This window comes from Abrus precatorius, unplaced genomic scaffold (genome assembly GCF_003935025.1).
Source record: "Abrus precatorius isolate BTA unplaced genomic scaffold, Abrus_2018 Scaffold9, whole genome shotgun sequence".
Taxonomy (NCBI): domain Eukaryota; kingdom Viridiplantae; phylum Streptophyta; class Magnoliopsida; order Fabales; family Fabaceae; genus Abrus; species Abrus precatorius.
Window position 1 is genome coordinate 16747933 of NW_020874439.1, and position 15724 is coordinate 16763656.

Consider the following 15724-nt stretch of genomic DNA (forward strand, 5'->3'; position numbering starts at 1 on the left):
AGAATCCTCTCGCTACAGTGAGAATATTTTTCTTCAAGATAAAGTATTCTCATCGTTGGAGCGAGAAATTTTCGCTACAACATAAATTCACTTATCCTGAATCCTATTCAAGGCGGTTCACACATTTTGCAATCTCTTTTCCTTTTTGTCATTTTTAAATACTCTTAGATAGAGAAACTAGAGAGAGAAGGTGAAGAAGTTTGTGGAAACAACTTTGGAGCTGGATTTGTTGGATCTCTTATGTTCTTTTGATGTTATGGCTGTGATGAGTGACTAATTTTCTTATATTTGGGATTGAATGTAATCTTCTAACTCTATGTATTCTTTTTTTTATTTAAATATATATAGATGTTGCATTATTATAGATTCTGGTAATTTCATTCTGTTCTTAATGCTTGACTTTACTTGGCCGCTAGTTTCTCGATGTCAGATCTATGTTTTTATTGAAAAATATGATTTAGAACCTGATCTGAATGATATTACTTGATATATTGTTATCCTAGGAATAGATAGCTACATATCAATTGCTTTAAACACTCAATCTTAATGCTGGATGATTCGTTACATACCTGAAGAATCGATATTTAAGGAATTATCAAGATTTTGTAATTGAGAAATCGTTATGAATGATTTGAGTGCGTTGCATTAGAATTTATGATTTTGTAATATATATATATATATATATATATATATATATTATATCACTGAATCAAAAGAATACAAAGAGAGTGAATGATGAATTTCAATCCCAACGGTATTTAAATCTGGTTAAAAGACCACTTTACTTTTTTTTTTCTTTAAATTTGTGTTTTTAAAATCTTTAAATTATGAAATTCATCAATCATTCCTTTGTAAATATGCTCAAGTATTCTATATTTTAGGAATTAATACAAATTAACAAGCTCGCTGTGGACGATATCCCAGTTTTCACCAGTTTTTGTTACTTAAACGATATGGTCCACTTGTCGTATGTACACAAAAGTCTCATCAAGTTTTGGGCACCATTGTCAGGAAGCACGATATAATTTGTGATAGTTCTTAAATATAGTTAGTTAAGTAGTTGTAATTAGTCTTCCTTTCTTTTTGTAATTAATTATAATTAACCTTGTGCTAACTTATGCTTTCAAGTTTGTTGTTTTATGCTTTTACGTAGAAAGGTTTATGTAGATCAACTACTTTTTGATTCAAAAATTGAAAGGACAATAAGAAGAAATAACAACAAAAAAAGAAAAAGTAAGAAGCAGGGTAATTCACATGGGGATTTCTCAACCTTACAAGCAAATTCATCTCAAATCAATTCAGAATCAACTAAAATCAAATCAATTCAGAACCAATTGAAATGGCTGATGAAGGAGGAAATAGCAATAATGTAAATGATACCAACCTTGGAGGAAATAGAGGACAAAGAGTGGATCAACCTAGAAGAACTCTTAGTGATTATGCAATGCACCAAAGACCAAGGCATTATTTAAGCATTGTAATTTTGGCTACTACTAGGGCTATAGAGATTAAACCTGTTTATCTAAGTTTAATTAGTGCTCACCAATTCTCAGGAAAGGATCATGAGGACCCTTATGCACACCTTGATACATTTTATGAGTTGGTGACCACCATAGGATTTGAGCAATGTGAACAAGAAGCATCAAATTTGAAGTTATTCATATTTTCCTTGATAGGAGAAGCTAAAGAGTGGCTAAAATCACATCTAAATCAAAGTCTAACAAGTTGGAATGATGTGGAAGGGAAATTTCTTACAAAATCTTTTCTATATTCATTCATTCTCCACTTATTTTACTCCTATATGTTGATATTTCTATTTTTAAAAGAGAAAATTACTTAAATAAATAAGGGATGATACAAGAGGGTATGACTACCTCTCCTATCTGCCCTAAGTGTGGAGATGATTCTAAATCTATTATTCATGTTTTGTGTGATTGTTTTTATATTAGACAAGTATGGAATCATTTTATTTTTCCTGGAAATTGGATTGTTTTCTTTAGTAGTAGTCTTTATAATTAGATTAATGGTAATCTATCTAACCAATGCCCTAATAGTTTCCCTAACTAGAATAGACAGTTTAGTTTTATGATTTGGTACTTATGAAGAGATAGGAACACATTTATTTTTCAATAATCCTCTATCCTGCCTAAATTGTTAGCTCAAAAATTAATATGTAAATTTGATTATTTTAATTGGTGATACAGGACCAATACGAAATACGTTTCTGGTTTTTGTAAACTAACAAATTTATCTAAAGTGGATATCTCTAAGATTTAGGGACTTTAAACTCAATGTGGATGGCTCAGTTCTAACCATATAGTTATTGGATATGGTGGCCTTATAAGAGATGATCAGGAAAATTTTATTGTTGGATTTCATAGAAGCACTACTGAATGCTCTTAACTAGCTACACTCTGGGCATTATTTTGGGGATTAGTCATCCAAAAATAATTTTAATGTATTTGGATTGAAGGAGATTCTAATGAAGTATTAACTCTTGTCTTGAATATTTAATCTTATTCCCATCCCTTTGCTCTCTTTATGAAATTAGAATTTTTTTGAATCAAATTAAATTTGTTAGATTTAATCATATATATAAAAAATTTCAATATATTGATTGGCTTGCTAAGCATGATGTTGAGGGATGTGTTTCTTCTTACTATTTTGATAATCTCCCTCCTTCTTTGTATTCCTTTTTATGTCTAGATGTATGTGACATTTGGTTAACTAGATTAAGTTTTAGTGCTTCTTATTTGAACTTTTAGCCTCTTTTGTTAGAAAAAAAAAGGATTTTTTAACGCAATAACAATTAATAATTAACTAATAATAAAATATTAATAACAACCTAAATTTGATAATAATTATATAAACTAGTACTAATTATTTTCTAAATACAAACTACTTGTTTTCTAATTTAATAATAATCAACTATCTAAAAAATTCCTATTATCTTATACAAACAAACCAATATTTAATAATTAACTAATAAAAAGCTATAATTAATTACAATTTTTTTTAAAAAATAATAATAATAACTAATTATAACCCTTATAGCTAATTATTTTTTAAATAAAATTAATTAATAATATTCTACATTTAGTAATAAGAATAATAGTAATAATATAATAAAATTAATAATAATAAGATTATTTTCTAAATCCAAACTACAAATAATTAATAATTAAGTAATAAAATTTTATATTTATTAATAATAATAATAATAATAATAATAATAATAATTTCTATATACAGACTGCTAATTTCTAACTAATAAAATTTAACTATCTAATAATTACATATTTCTAAATACAAACAAAATAATAATAATTAATTAAATAATACAAATCTCAAATTAATTATAACATTTAAACAAAAACACATAATAACGATAATTATTATATTTCCAATTAAAACTACTAATTTTTAATTAAATAATAATAACATACTAATTACTTTTAAAATTTTACTAAGTTTAAACTATCTAATATTTATTAATTCATATTTAATATTTTATTATTTAATTTTTTACCAGAAAATTACTACAGCAACATATTAATTTTTTAAAAATTCTATCTAAAAATAAAAAAAGATATTAAAAATTATACAAATAATTATTCAAAATTAAATTTTACTAACAATTTTTCAAAAAATATAAAAAATTTCACTACCAAATTAAGATTTCAGCCGCTTAAAGAAGAAAAATTACAGTTAAGTTCAATTAAATTTATTAATAAGTAAAAAATAAAAAAGTTACATAGAAAAAATTTCATACCTCATAAAATATATAAAATTAATTATAATAATATAATTAATGCCCAAAAATATAAACTAAATGCTAAAAAAATTCAACAAAGTAATGAAATAAGAAAGTAGGTAAACTAAGAAGAAGAATGAAAAAATAAAAAAAAGATTGAAGAAGAAAAAAGAAAAGGTTCAACGTTTTCAAATATATGTCACTATTTTAATTAGTCTTTTTGTGTGACATGGTCAGTAAAAAGAGATAAAATTAGCTTAAATGTTTGTAATTAGGTCACATTTAATTTTAATTATTTAAATTTAAATTTTATTCTTTTTAATAACAAATCAGTTTCCCTGTAATTTTTTTTAATAACTTAAATGTTTGTGACATGATCCAGATATTCTTTTTAATAACTTATGACAATTTTTAAAAATTTAATAAAAAATTAAAGTACAAAAAAATGCCACCAGTAATTTTATCAAAAATCGTCACTCACAATTTTTTTAAAATTTTATATTTACGTAATTTTTTCAAAACTCATATTTTAGTAATTTTTTCATATAGAAAAAGGCCCAAAAACTGCATGTAATATTTGTAATAATAATTCATGAACCAAAACAATGACCTCGTGGATATAGGCAGTCCACAAATGCAAGGCAAACGTGGCAGAATCACAACCATTCATTTACTTTAGCAAAATTCCAAAGGTGCTAACTCCTTCTGAGAGAAAATCAATGCCATGTCTCTTCCGAGAATAATCAAGTGTGTAAACTCTTCCATCACATGCCTATCTTTATCATATATAGGATCGAAGGCCACCACCACCCCATTTTATCCAAATCCTTCATTCCTATCTATTAAGTCTCTCTGTACTCTTTTCCACTCTCTATCCCTGATGGGTTTAGTATTTGGAAAAATCAGCGTTGAGACCCCAAAATATGAAGTGATCAAATCCACAAGTGACTATGAAATCCGCAAGTATGAACCCTCTGTGGTGGCTGAAGTCACATATGACCCATCACAGTTCAAGGGAAACAAAGATGGTGGCTTTACGGTTTTGGCCAATTACATTGGTGCTTTAGGGAACCCCCAGAACACAAAGCCTGAAAAGATTTCCATGACTGCTCCTGTTATAACAAAGGATCATGGTGGTTTTGGAGAGAAGATTGCTATGACAGCACCAGTGGTTACAAAGGATGGTGGTGTCGGTGGTGAAGAAGGAAAGAACAAGATGGTGACTATGCAGTTCCTTTTACCAGCTATGTATAGGAAAGCTGAGGAGGCACCTAAGCCTATTGATGAGAGGGTTGTGATCAGAGAAGAGGATGAGAGGAAATATGGGGTCGTGAAGTTTGGAGGAGTGGCAACAGATAAAGTGGTGAAGGAGAAGGTGGAGAAGTTACGGATGGGTTTGGAGAAAGATGGGTTTAAGGTTGTTGGGGATTTCTTGCTGGCTAGGTACAATCCACCTTGGACAATACCTACTTTCAGAATTAATGAGGTTATGATCCCAGTTGAATGAGCATACTGGATATTAATTAATAGTGATATAGATTTCAGTACTTGGTGTTTGTTAGGCTCCTGCTTTTCTTCTACATGATGATGTTAGAATAATGTTGTAGTTCTGCCTATCGTTATTTTACTCATACATACAATATAAAGAAAAATGACTGTTTTTGGTATGACTTGTTCTGTTATGGAGTCAATGTAAAAATTGGTCTCTAGAAAGTAATACTTTATTTACTTTTGATCATTGAGTGCGTTAATTTACTTGCATTTTGTTCCTTAAGAGAACTATTTGATTTCCCTCCGAAAGTGTCCACAAGTAAACTTGATTTTTGAATATATTATTTTGTTTATGTTTTACTCCAATTTTGCTTAAATTTTTATAGGAAAAAAACACTGAAATATAAGCAAATTAACGAGACTAAATTGTGTAAAATAAAATTTCATGAACTAAAGATAAACAAAACGCTACTTTCATGGATCAAATATGATGACTTCTATTTCTGTCGACAAGAGTTTGCTGCTAATGGTTAATATTTGTAAATATTTATTGCTTATTTTATCTATATATCACAAGCAAATTTTAAAGGGAATTGAGAATTATAATCAAGATACATTCAATAGTAACACAGCTGATATGTTATGCTCGTTATACTCCTGAATTGAATTTATAGGATTGTCAACTATTCACGGAGCATAAAGCTCAAAATGTACATATCATAGACACAACAGGGTATAGCGCTTCAATGTCACTCTATTTAAGTTATCCAGAGAACAGCTTCACAATTATAATGACAATGTTGAACAGAATAAGGGGAAGTCTTAAGAATTGACAGGCATATATAAGCCCTATCACTTGCCCTTTAAGAGAACTCCTCCTTGGTCCTGTCATTTCTGCCAAAGTCCATCCTCTTGGAGCAAGAAACCGGTCCTCATTCAATATTGCCAATGCATTTGCGAAGAGCAGAAAACCTTCTAGCAAAGTCCAGAAACCCATCTCCTGCCACAAATACAAAGGGTGTGCATCTTAGTACTAAGAGGAAAGCTTCACAAGTTCCACTCGTCACAAGAATCAGTTAACCAAATTCAAATACCAATAGGCTATGAAAATTGACACGCACAATCTGATGATAAACATGCTACAATCAAATCCTTAAGTCACTATCAAGAGCAGCTAACAATCTAACATCTACCTGGCTTGAGCTGCAAATGGGGTCAATGCTTCAGCCTCACGGGATATTGATCAATAATGTGAAACCGAACTTGTCAAAGTAAATCCAAGTGCAATGCATTCATACTCAGCTAGATGAGTAAGAAAACACAAACTAGGGTGACATTCTACACAGTTGACTACTGCATGTAAATATTAAAAAAAATACAAAGAAATTGTGTCAAGATGTTCCTTCCCTCAATATTATAATCTTTACCTTACATGCCTCTCAAATATGAGTGTGCAGTCCATCTCATATTATGCCTATCCTTACTAGGCTTAAATAGATGGGAATGCAAAACCAAACAGGTAGTCTAACAATGTACAGGTTTACACAATTAAAAATTGAAAGAAGATCATTAGAGAAAATGCAAGGAGATCCACAAATAATGCTTATCCAAAAACTAACCTTCAAAAGTAAACTTGCCTGCTTAAATTCATTTAAGTCATTTTACAAAGAAACTCATAAAAGTCTGATAAAATGCAAGCTGTTTTTCTTAGATAAATCCATGCAAATTAAACCAAAAGACAGAATCATGGAGAACAATAAGGACCACAGAAAACAGAACAACAGGCCCCATATGGGGAAAATTTTCATTATAATAATGATTTTGACTCATCCACAAAGTTAAAATCACTGCAAAACATATCCCAGTCATTAGAAATGTAGAACGCATGATTCTTAGTCTGCAATGGTACAAAATACTATTCTGTCTCATAATCACTGCAAAAAAAGCTGCATAACATCGCTGATTAAAAATAACATACAGCAAGATAAGAAGTAATATGATCAGAGGAGTCTCAGTAAATTCAGACTTCTGATTATCTTCAATTTCTTTAGGAAGTTTTGGATAGATAACGCTGGTTCTCAGTAAAATTACTGATCCTCAAATCCAACCATGTCAGAATAAGTAGTTCATTTATTGTGTGTATAACTCACAAGGCTTTTAATTTTTAGAATACTGCATGTAAAAGTAAAACAAACCAATCAATATGAAAAATATTCTTCACTGACAATCAAAGTGAAAGAATCATTGATGTTCATATGAAAATTTCACTTCCAAATTTTTTCCTAACAGTAACTAAACAAGTAAACAGTGATTTAATAAATGTCTCCCTATCTCAGAAGCAAATCAGAGGTTAATAACCATCAGAAATCAATATCACAACCAAACCCGCGTGCGAATAAACCTTTAGCTGTAAACTGAAGAGAACACTAACAGTATGGACCATAATATCGGTCAAACGAATTTTAATTTTTAAGTCAACCACAAAATTAAAATCATTGCAACCCAACGATTTAATCAAACGAAGATACCACAGCATAAATTAAAAAAAAAAAACCGAAGATGGAATTCTCACCTGTGAAGCAAAATTAAAAAAGCGAGGACCCCTTACGAGGTGTCGATACTGAAACACTGAAAACCCACTCTTAAGAAAGAAATCTCGAGAAGACGATCCTTGGACTCTCCGAAAACATCATCCTACGGCACAGAATGGCCGTTGCCAACACGTCAGAATTAAAAATTTAAAATAGTGATTGGATTGGAAATGTACGTAGCAACGCGTGAGGCACCCCGCACTTGATCTTTCTCCTTAGAGTAAGGTTCACGTTCAAATTCTCTCTCAGTGATATTTTTAATGTAATATAAGAAATTTGTTTATTGCCCCTGCCATAGATAAAAATAAAGATATTAATAATGATGCAAGATTTATCATACAATAAAAATTATAAAAAATAAACAATCTAATTAATATCATAATATATGTTAATTAATATTTTTATTATAAAAATATAACAAAAGTATATGTGTTACTGTTGTAAGAAGTGGATGAAAAAAATTATTAAATCATTTAAAAAATGTAATATATGAATGTAAATTAATTTATGATCTTAAATCTATAAAAGTATATTTTTCTTAAATAAAATAATTGAATTAAAATACACTTATAGTATACAATAATTTGATCATAAATTGTTATATTAATAATATTTTTTAATTTTACAAAAAATTAGTTTAAAATTATACTTCTCGTGCAATTTTAATTAATTGGTAGTATAATAATTTTAATACTAAAAATATATTAGAGTTAAAGTCTTAAATAAATTATAACAATAATGCTCATAAATTTTATATATAAACTAAAATTTTGAACAAGATATTAATATAAGTATGAATGAGAGTTAATTATTTGTGAACCGATTGAAAGTTAATCTTTTTTATAATTTGTCAATATATTAAATCTTTATTATATATATATATATATATTTAAGTCAAAATAAATTTTAAAAAGTTACTATTTAAAATAATTCTATTATATGTATGATTATTTTTATAAACATATAATTTTTAATTATTTATATATTTACTCTAAAATAAAATATATGTGCATCGTATAAGCTAAACTAATTTTAAAAATAAATAAATTTGCATAAAACATATCAAGGCAACTAATAAATTTATAAAACAGAAAAAAAATAATAAAGAAAAAGTTCCTAACAAATAATAAATATCAATTTCTAATTTATAAATCTTGATTTGATAAATATATTCATCATTTTCATACATTATGATACAATACTTTTTAAAAAAATATTATTGAATAGAAAATATATCTTGTAATAAATTTTTCGATAAAAGAAAGTAAAGAAACAAACAAAAGAAAAAAAAAGAAAAATTACAATGTTAAATATTAGACTCTCTTAGCATCAACTTGAAGTAGTAGTTTTGTTAGACTTCTTCGAACCCATAATTTGAAAAAATTCTCAGCTTAACTAAAAAATTTACATGTGTTGCCTCTATGCAAAGTGTGTCTAATGGTTATTTTTTTCAATCATTCTTTTATATCCCAAATAAAATTAACATATTTGTGAAAATTTGAAACAATTTCCATCACAAAGTTTATAACTTTTGTGGCATCAAAATAACATAAGAGATGTCTAATATTTAAGTTTCTTGAATCAATGAAGCATAACTATGAGTTTAACATGGGTATTTTGAGAAATTTCAATGAACTAAGAAATTCCTCCAAGTCAATTTCCATCCCTATTTCTAATAAGAGCTTCAAAACCAGCTCTTCCTAGACCCCTAAACACTCAATCAACATTAAGGATGAATTCAAAATTTTGGTCAACCTCCCAACGAATCCAATCTCCAGAGGGCTTGAGAGTGTTGCTCTTATACAAATAAATGAAGTTAGTTAGTAAGGTTTATAACATCAAGCATAACTTTATAAGTTGGTATCTTTTTTTCAACAATGCAATCAACATTCTAGCCTTCTATATCCACCATATTGTAGCTAAAAATAAGGGAGAATTACTTTTATATTAAGTCATAATCAAGTTGTTGGCATAAAAGGAAGTTGCAAATTCTTCGGTCAATAGACTTACATGAACCTAGATTTTTTTGGTTGTCAGACAATCTCTGACACAATGGAACATATTCTCAGTGTAAGTACGACATTTCAAGCAAAGGGGTGAAGGCACCAAGTTCATATGATGTTTTAAGTAATTTGTGGAAGGACATCATAACAAATAAGTCAAACTAAGAATTTAATCTTTTTAGCACAACCAAGGCATCAAATCCACCTCCAACTAATATACTGATTCAGAGTTCTCCAATCAACAAGCCAATTAAAATCATGTTTAGTTGTATAACTTCCCTTTAAAATGCTTGAGCAAATAAATTTGTCTTTAACATGATTATGAATTGACATGTTAGATTGATGAATGAATGAAGTGATTAATGTTGGTAACAAAGTAGCAATTTGAGAAAAATTCTACCTCTATTGGGTCCAAACGTTCCTCACACTTTATTTTACCTATCTTGAATGTTGACATAGGAAGTGTGGTCACATAGTTTACCCAGTCTCGACCAGTCATGATACCACAAAGAAACTTGTCCATTACTAACTCAAAAAGTAAACTCATTCCTCATAATATTTTTAGCCTTTTTATTATTTTTCAAGAATGAGACCCTCCATCTTATTATGATCTAAAAAATTATCTTTCTTCACATTTTTTTTACAAGCAGTTGGATCCAAAGTTTTCTTTTCATCATATCTCAATCTCTTTTATCCAGTTCACTAGGTTATTCCTTTTCCACCATTATTCTTCCAAAGGAAATTATGCACATACTTATCAATTAGGTGACAAACAAATTGAGGCTGCCAATATAATTGTAGGTAATATGTTAGGATTGTCATAATAAATAACTTAGCTAGTGTTAAACATTCTGCTTTATTAAGGAAACTAGACTTCTTATTAGCAAACTTATGTTGAATTTTCTCCATAATGAAATTGAAGTGTCTTCTTTTCACTCTTTCTGAGATCATTGGAAGATCCAGATATTTATCAAGGGAAGCACTAAAACAAATACTTGAGATAAAGGTGAATTTTGCTTGTTTCTGACCATTGGTACTAGTTGAAACATAAATCCAAGATTTTATTAATTTAACCTTTAGACCAAACACAATTCTTAACCAGTCAAAAATATCCTTTATGATTTTGATATGAGAATTGAGAGCTTTTAACTTTTACAAATAGAAGCATATCATCAACAAAAAGCAGATGGGATATAGTTGGGCCATTTTTGCTAAGCTTAACTGAGTGTCACTGATTATTCCTCACATAATCTTCTATAGTAAGAGCCAACATTTTCATATACAAAAGGAAGAGATATAGAGAGAATGGAGTACTTTAGTGAAGGCCACAATTTGGAGAATACGAAAGAAGCTTATTCCAATTCCATAAAATGATCATGGATGGAGTAACGACATAGTGCATAATAAGGGTCACCATTTTATGTGGAACCCCAAAGCTTAGGAGGGTACGCCTTAAGAATCTCCATTTAATGTGATCATAGTCTTTTATAGGTCTAATTTAGACGTAACATTCCCCTTTCTCCTTTTGGACTTATGCATCATATGAATAATTTCCTAACAACTCTGTTGTTTGTACTACCCCGACTTGGAAACTACTCTAAAGAGGCCCAATAAAATCATTAAAAATATGTCTAAAACTATTAACCACTACCTTTGTAATGATTTTGTAAAGGACATTATATAGGCTAATAGGCTAGAATTCCTTAAAATTGCTAAGATGATTCACTTTTTAAATGAGAGAGATAAGAGTCTCTAAGTGCTTGCTATCAAAAGTGTCCTTCTCAAAAGCATTATTGTCGTAACTAGGCAGTTACAACGGTATGGCAAAAACATTTTACAAATTAGTAGAGTTGCCACTAAAGTTTATCAAAGAAAACCTTGGAAAAAGTTAAAAATTTTATCTTTAAAACCAAAGACGGATTCAGAAGTCATTTACTTGTAGGGAAGGTATTAACACCTTATAATATCCGTTTAAATAATGATCACCTTAAAGTAATGTGCAAATTTATTATAATTTTGAAAAGTATTTATTTAACCCTTAAAAATAAATATTTTTTATTTTAAGAAAGTAAATTTATTTATTAAAATATTAAGTTGTTTCTTAGAAAAGAAAAAATATTTTTAAAAAAACTGTTTTGACTTGACAAGTCTGATTCCCACTCTTATGCTCCTACGTATCCTTGGGTACAATGTAGAACTCAAAGTCACGTAGTTTTATATAAAAAATTAATTATTTTATTGATTAGAAATTTATAAGATTTAAAAAAAAAACTTATTTTAAAATTAATTATATATATTTTTAAAAAATGCTTATATCTTTTAAGATACAAGATAGTACAACTATATATGTTACCCTATGATAAACAATACGAAAGGCAAAAGAAAATCACACATCTATATTGTAAGTTGTACCATCCAATATTTTTAAATATTAATTAAAGAATTATTTAATATTAAGTGTGATTGGAATATATTTAAATGGAGTTTGAAATTATTTATTAAAAAAAAGTGAACAGTAAAGCGGTGTGAACAGTAAATTTGACACGAATAGTATCTAAATTTTTTTTTCAAAATTTTGCCTATAAATAAATGGCCTTTCATTCTTTACACTTCTCAAAGGTTCTAGAGAGACCTTGTAACATCCTTCTTTTTCTTAAGTAATTTTCTCTAAATAATTTATATTATTGAAAATATTATTAAGAAAGTTGGTAATAATTTGTAAACTTTGAAGAAATAGTACAATATGGAAATACCAATTAATAAAATTTAACAAATTTATCAAATTAAAAATTTGATCTATCAATGAAATAAAAATACAACAATAGATTTACATATCTATTACATCTAATTTAATTATATTTGAGCAGTTCTTTTCTCACAATCCTTGACGAGTATGATCCTAAAATGAATCAACCATATCCAACTCCTTTCTTTCATTACCTAAAAAATATCAATAAGAGTGAGTATTTTCCACCCTACTAAATCTTCTTTATTATAAAATTAAAAAAAACTAAAGTTATTGCCTAATATCCTATTCTAATTCATTATTAATAGTGCATAATTCATATTGATACTTATCATATCCAAGCACATACAATAAGACAACCATCAATCGAAGCATATACAATAATTCACTCATTATACATACATTTCTATGTTGACCTGTATGTTATATTATACATGTATCATATATTCTCAATTAATATGTCATAATACATGTGTCCCAGTTATACCCATCGATGTACTACAACACATATATCATAACAACATAAATCAATCTGTTACGATACATATATTATAATTATACAAATTCTATACTATTTCATATATAACACTTTCATAATAATTGCCCCTAAAATTCCTTGAGGACTTCATAGTATAGATAGTTACTGATTAGCCGCAACATCACGAATACACGTGTGCTGTTCAGGCCCCTTTTAGCAAAAGTATAGTCAGGAGTTTCGTTAAAAAATAAGGGTGTGGCCTGCAAATGTCTATTTTTTAGCAAATTATTATGTACCCTTTTATTATTAGCATTCACCATCCTCATTTATCCAAGATTTCTCAAATCTTCTCCGGACTCTATACCCCTAGTGTATCTCTGTACTATCTATACTTATTCTCTTTCTTTTTCTCAGCATTTTTTATTTCCATATTCTTTTCACCGTTCAGCAAGTCATAATACGTGAGTTACGATTTATATAAATTCGTGGATCACAATATATATTATAATACACCCTTTAATGTGCTATAATATATCGTAATCACCCTTTTCTAGTTATTTTGACCCACGCATCATAATCATGCATCTCATTCCTTCTTTTTCTTACATCACATACTTTTAAAATCAATCAACACTTCAATTATTCATGTGAATTTACTCAATCTGAATACATTACAGCTATCAATTCATATATATACTTATTGCATCATACTAGTCTTCTAAGAAAGTTATCACACAACATCACAGCATACAATCAGTACAATATATTAATCTAGGATAGAAATTACCACAAATCTTACACCATACAATCAATACAATATGTCAAAAGTCAGACAGCTTCGGACTCAGTCTAATTCGTACAATCTCAATATGGTCTTCTAACCTAAAGTTTATTATTTTATGTCCTTTATTACTGAACTTATATGCATCCTAAGTAACTTAGTTTTAAAACTTCTTAATGTTATTCTAGCCCGTATCTTTTTCTAGAAGTCAGATTTCATTAGTTTCAATTAAACCCAAAACCTTTCTTTATACCAAAAATACACTTTCACCATATGATGTCATAAAAATTATAAATTATAACTAAAATAGGTTATTCAGATTCTCTTAAGATCACTATATATTTATATACAACTAAGGCTAAAAAATACTCTCCTTACCTAGTATATAATATGCATAATATAAATAAAAAAATGCAAACATTATATTTATATATTTTCAATTCATCATCATATGAAAATAAACTCAAATAATTAAAACAATTATAGATGAAAGAAATTTTTTTCATAAAATAAATAAATTTATTAATCAAATTTTTTTTATAAAGTTTGGATTCAAGAACTTGAGACTTATCTGTTGATTATGCCAAGCCTGTAATTCATATATATTTTGATGATCATTGTGCTCGAGTAATTAAATAATTAAATTAAATATTTATTTAATAAATTTTTTAAAGAATGTTTCTATATAAAAAAAATTATGAAAATAATTTACAATTTTTTAAATTTTTAATAAATTTCTTATATAATGCATTAAAATAAATTTTATTAACTTATTTTGTTAGTTTTTATGCTGAAAATTATGAAATAAGTTTTCATATAATAACAAATTATTGAATAGTGTTTAATAATGTATTTGAACTTTGAAATAAAAACTCTTTATGAAATAAAAATTTATTAAATAAACATTTGTTTCAATTGATATTCAAACATATTATAATTAGACCCCGTACCTAAACAAATTATTAGGTGTTTGGGGTTAAGATTTTTATAAATTTTTTATAATAATTTATGCTTAATTAAGTTGTTTAATTAAATGTATTATATAATTGTAAAAAATAAACATTATACATTTTTAATTTCTTAATGTAAAAGTATATTATAAAATATTAACGTTGTTCGATAAATATAGTAATTTTTCTTAATTATTATACGATCATTAAATCTACTTTTTATGCTCGAATAAATTTGTAAATTCGGAAAATGTAATTTTATGGTATTTATTATTTATAACTAATTCGCTTTTACAATTAAAGAATAAGATACTGTAAATTTTTTTTCATAAATGTCAATTAAGATATTAATTTGCTGAAGTAAAAGCTCACGGCATATGATAAAATAAAAGCAACTTATATTTATAAAAGAAAATATGTAAATAAATGATCTCAGGTCAGAAAAAAATTGAACATATTATATAAAAATGAATTTCATATAACAAAAGTACCTGTTGAGGTATTTCAACCCATTCATCATCATGTTAACGATTAATTTTTTTTACAAACCATAAACAATTTGATAGTAACGTTAACACTTAAAAAAAGAAAAATCAAATTATACTTAGATTTCCCACGGGGCCAACTCTAATCTAAAAAATAATAATAATAAAATTGACGTATTTATTTATTTTATTCTATCCATAAAATCAAATAAACATTTCCAAATATAATAACTATGATATTATTATTTCACTTATTTGTATGTAGGCGAATTATAACCGTAGATTAACATAATTAAAAAACAAACTTGCTAAAATTTCTCCAAAAATATCTGATTCAGATTCAGTTAAATCAAAGAGTAAAGCACAAAGCATGAACAGGGAAAAAAAATATCGAGAGGAAGGGAGAAAAAAAAAAAAAACTATATTTATATAATATATATATAGC

The 15724-nt window shown here is 27.4% G+C and overlaps 2 protein-coding genes and 1 non-coding gene across 5 annotated transcripts; 1 reads left to right on the forward strand and 2 right to left on the reverse strand.

Moving 5' to 3' along the window:
• Nucleotides 1-4478: 4478 nt before the first annotated feature.
• Nucleotides 4479-7772, forward strand: LOC113849555 (heme-binding-like protein At3g10130, chloroplastic). Its single transcript, XM_027479544.1, has one exon. The coding sequence runs from the start codon at nt 4479-4481 to the stop codon at nt 5259-5261; it is 783 nt and encodes a 260-aa protein (XP_027335345.1). The 3' UTR covers nt 5262-7772.
• LOC113849556 (protein transport protein yos1-like) lies at nt 5891-7944 on the reverse strand. Of its 3 annotated transcripts, XM_027479546.1 has the most exons (3): nt 7818-7931; nt 6340-6466; nt 5980-6245 (listed from the first exon to the last, which is right to left on the reverse strand). In XM_027479546.1, the coding sequence occupies exon 3, from the start codon at nt 6240-6242 to the stop codon at nt 6009-6011; it is 234 nt and encodes a 77-aa protein (XP_027335347.1). In that variant the 5' UTR covers nt 6243-6245; nt 6340-6466; nt 7818-7931; the 3' UTR covers nt 5980-6008. The 3 variants fall into 3 exon arrangements, with proteins under 3 accessions (XP_027335348.1, XP_027335347.1, XP_027335346.1); XM_027479547.1 differs by lacking the exon at nt 6340-6466 and having other exon boundaries at nt 5891-6245; nt 7818-7944; XM_027479545.1 differs by lacking the exons at nt 6340-6466; nt 7818-7931 and adding an exon at nt 6986-7177 and having other exon boundaries at nt 5980-6242.
• Nucleotides 7248-7345, reverse strand: LOC113851738. The gene has a single exon (XR_003502305.1). It is a non-coding gene; the product is annotated as a small nucleolar RNA snoR27 (small nucleolar RNA).
• Nucleotides 7945-15724: the final 7780 nt, after the last annotated feature.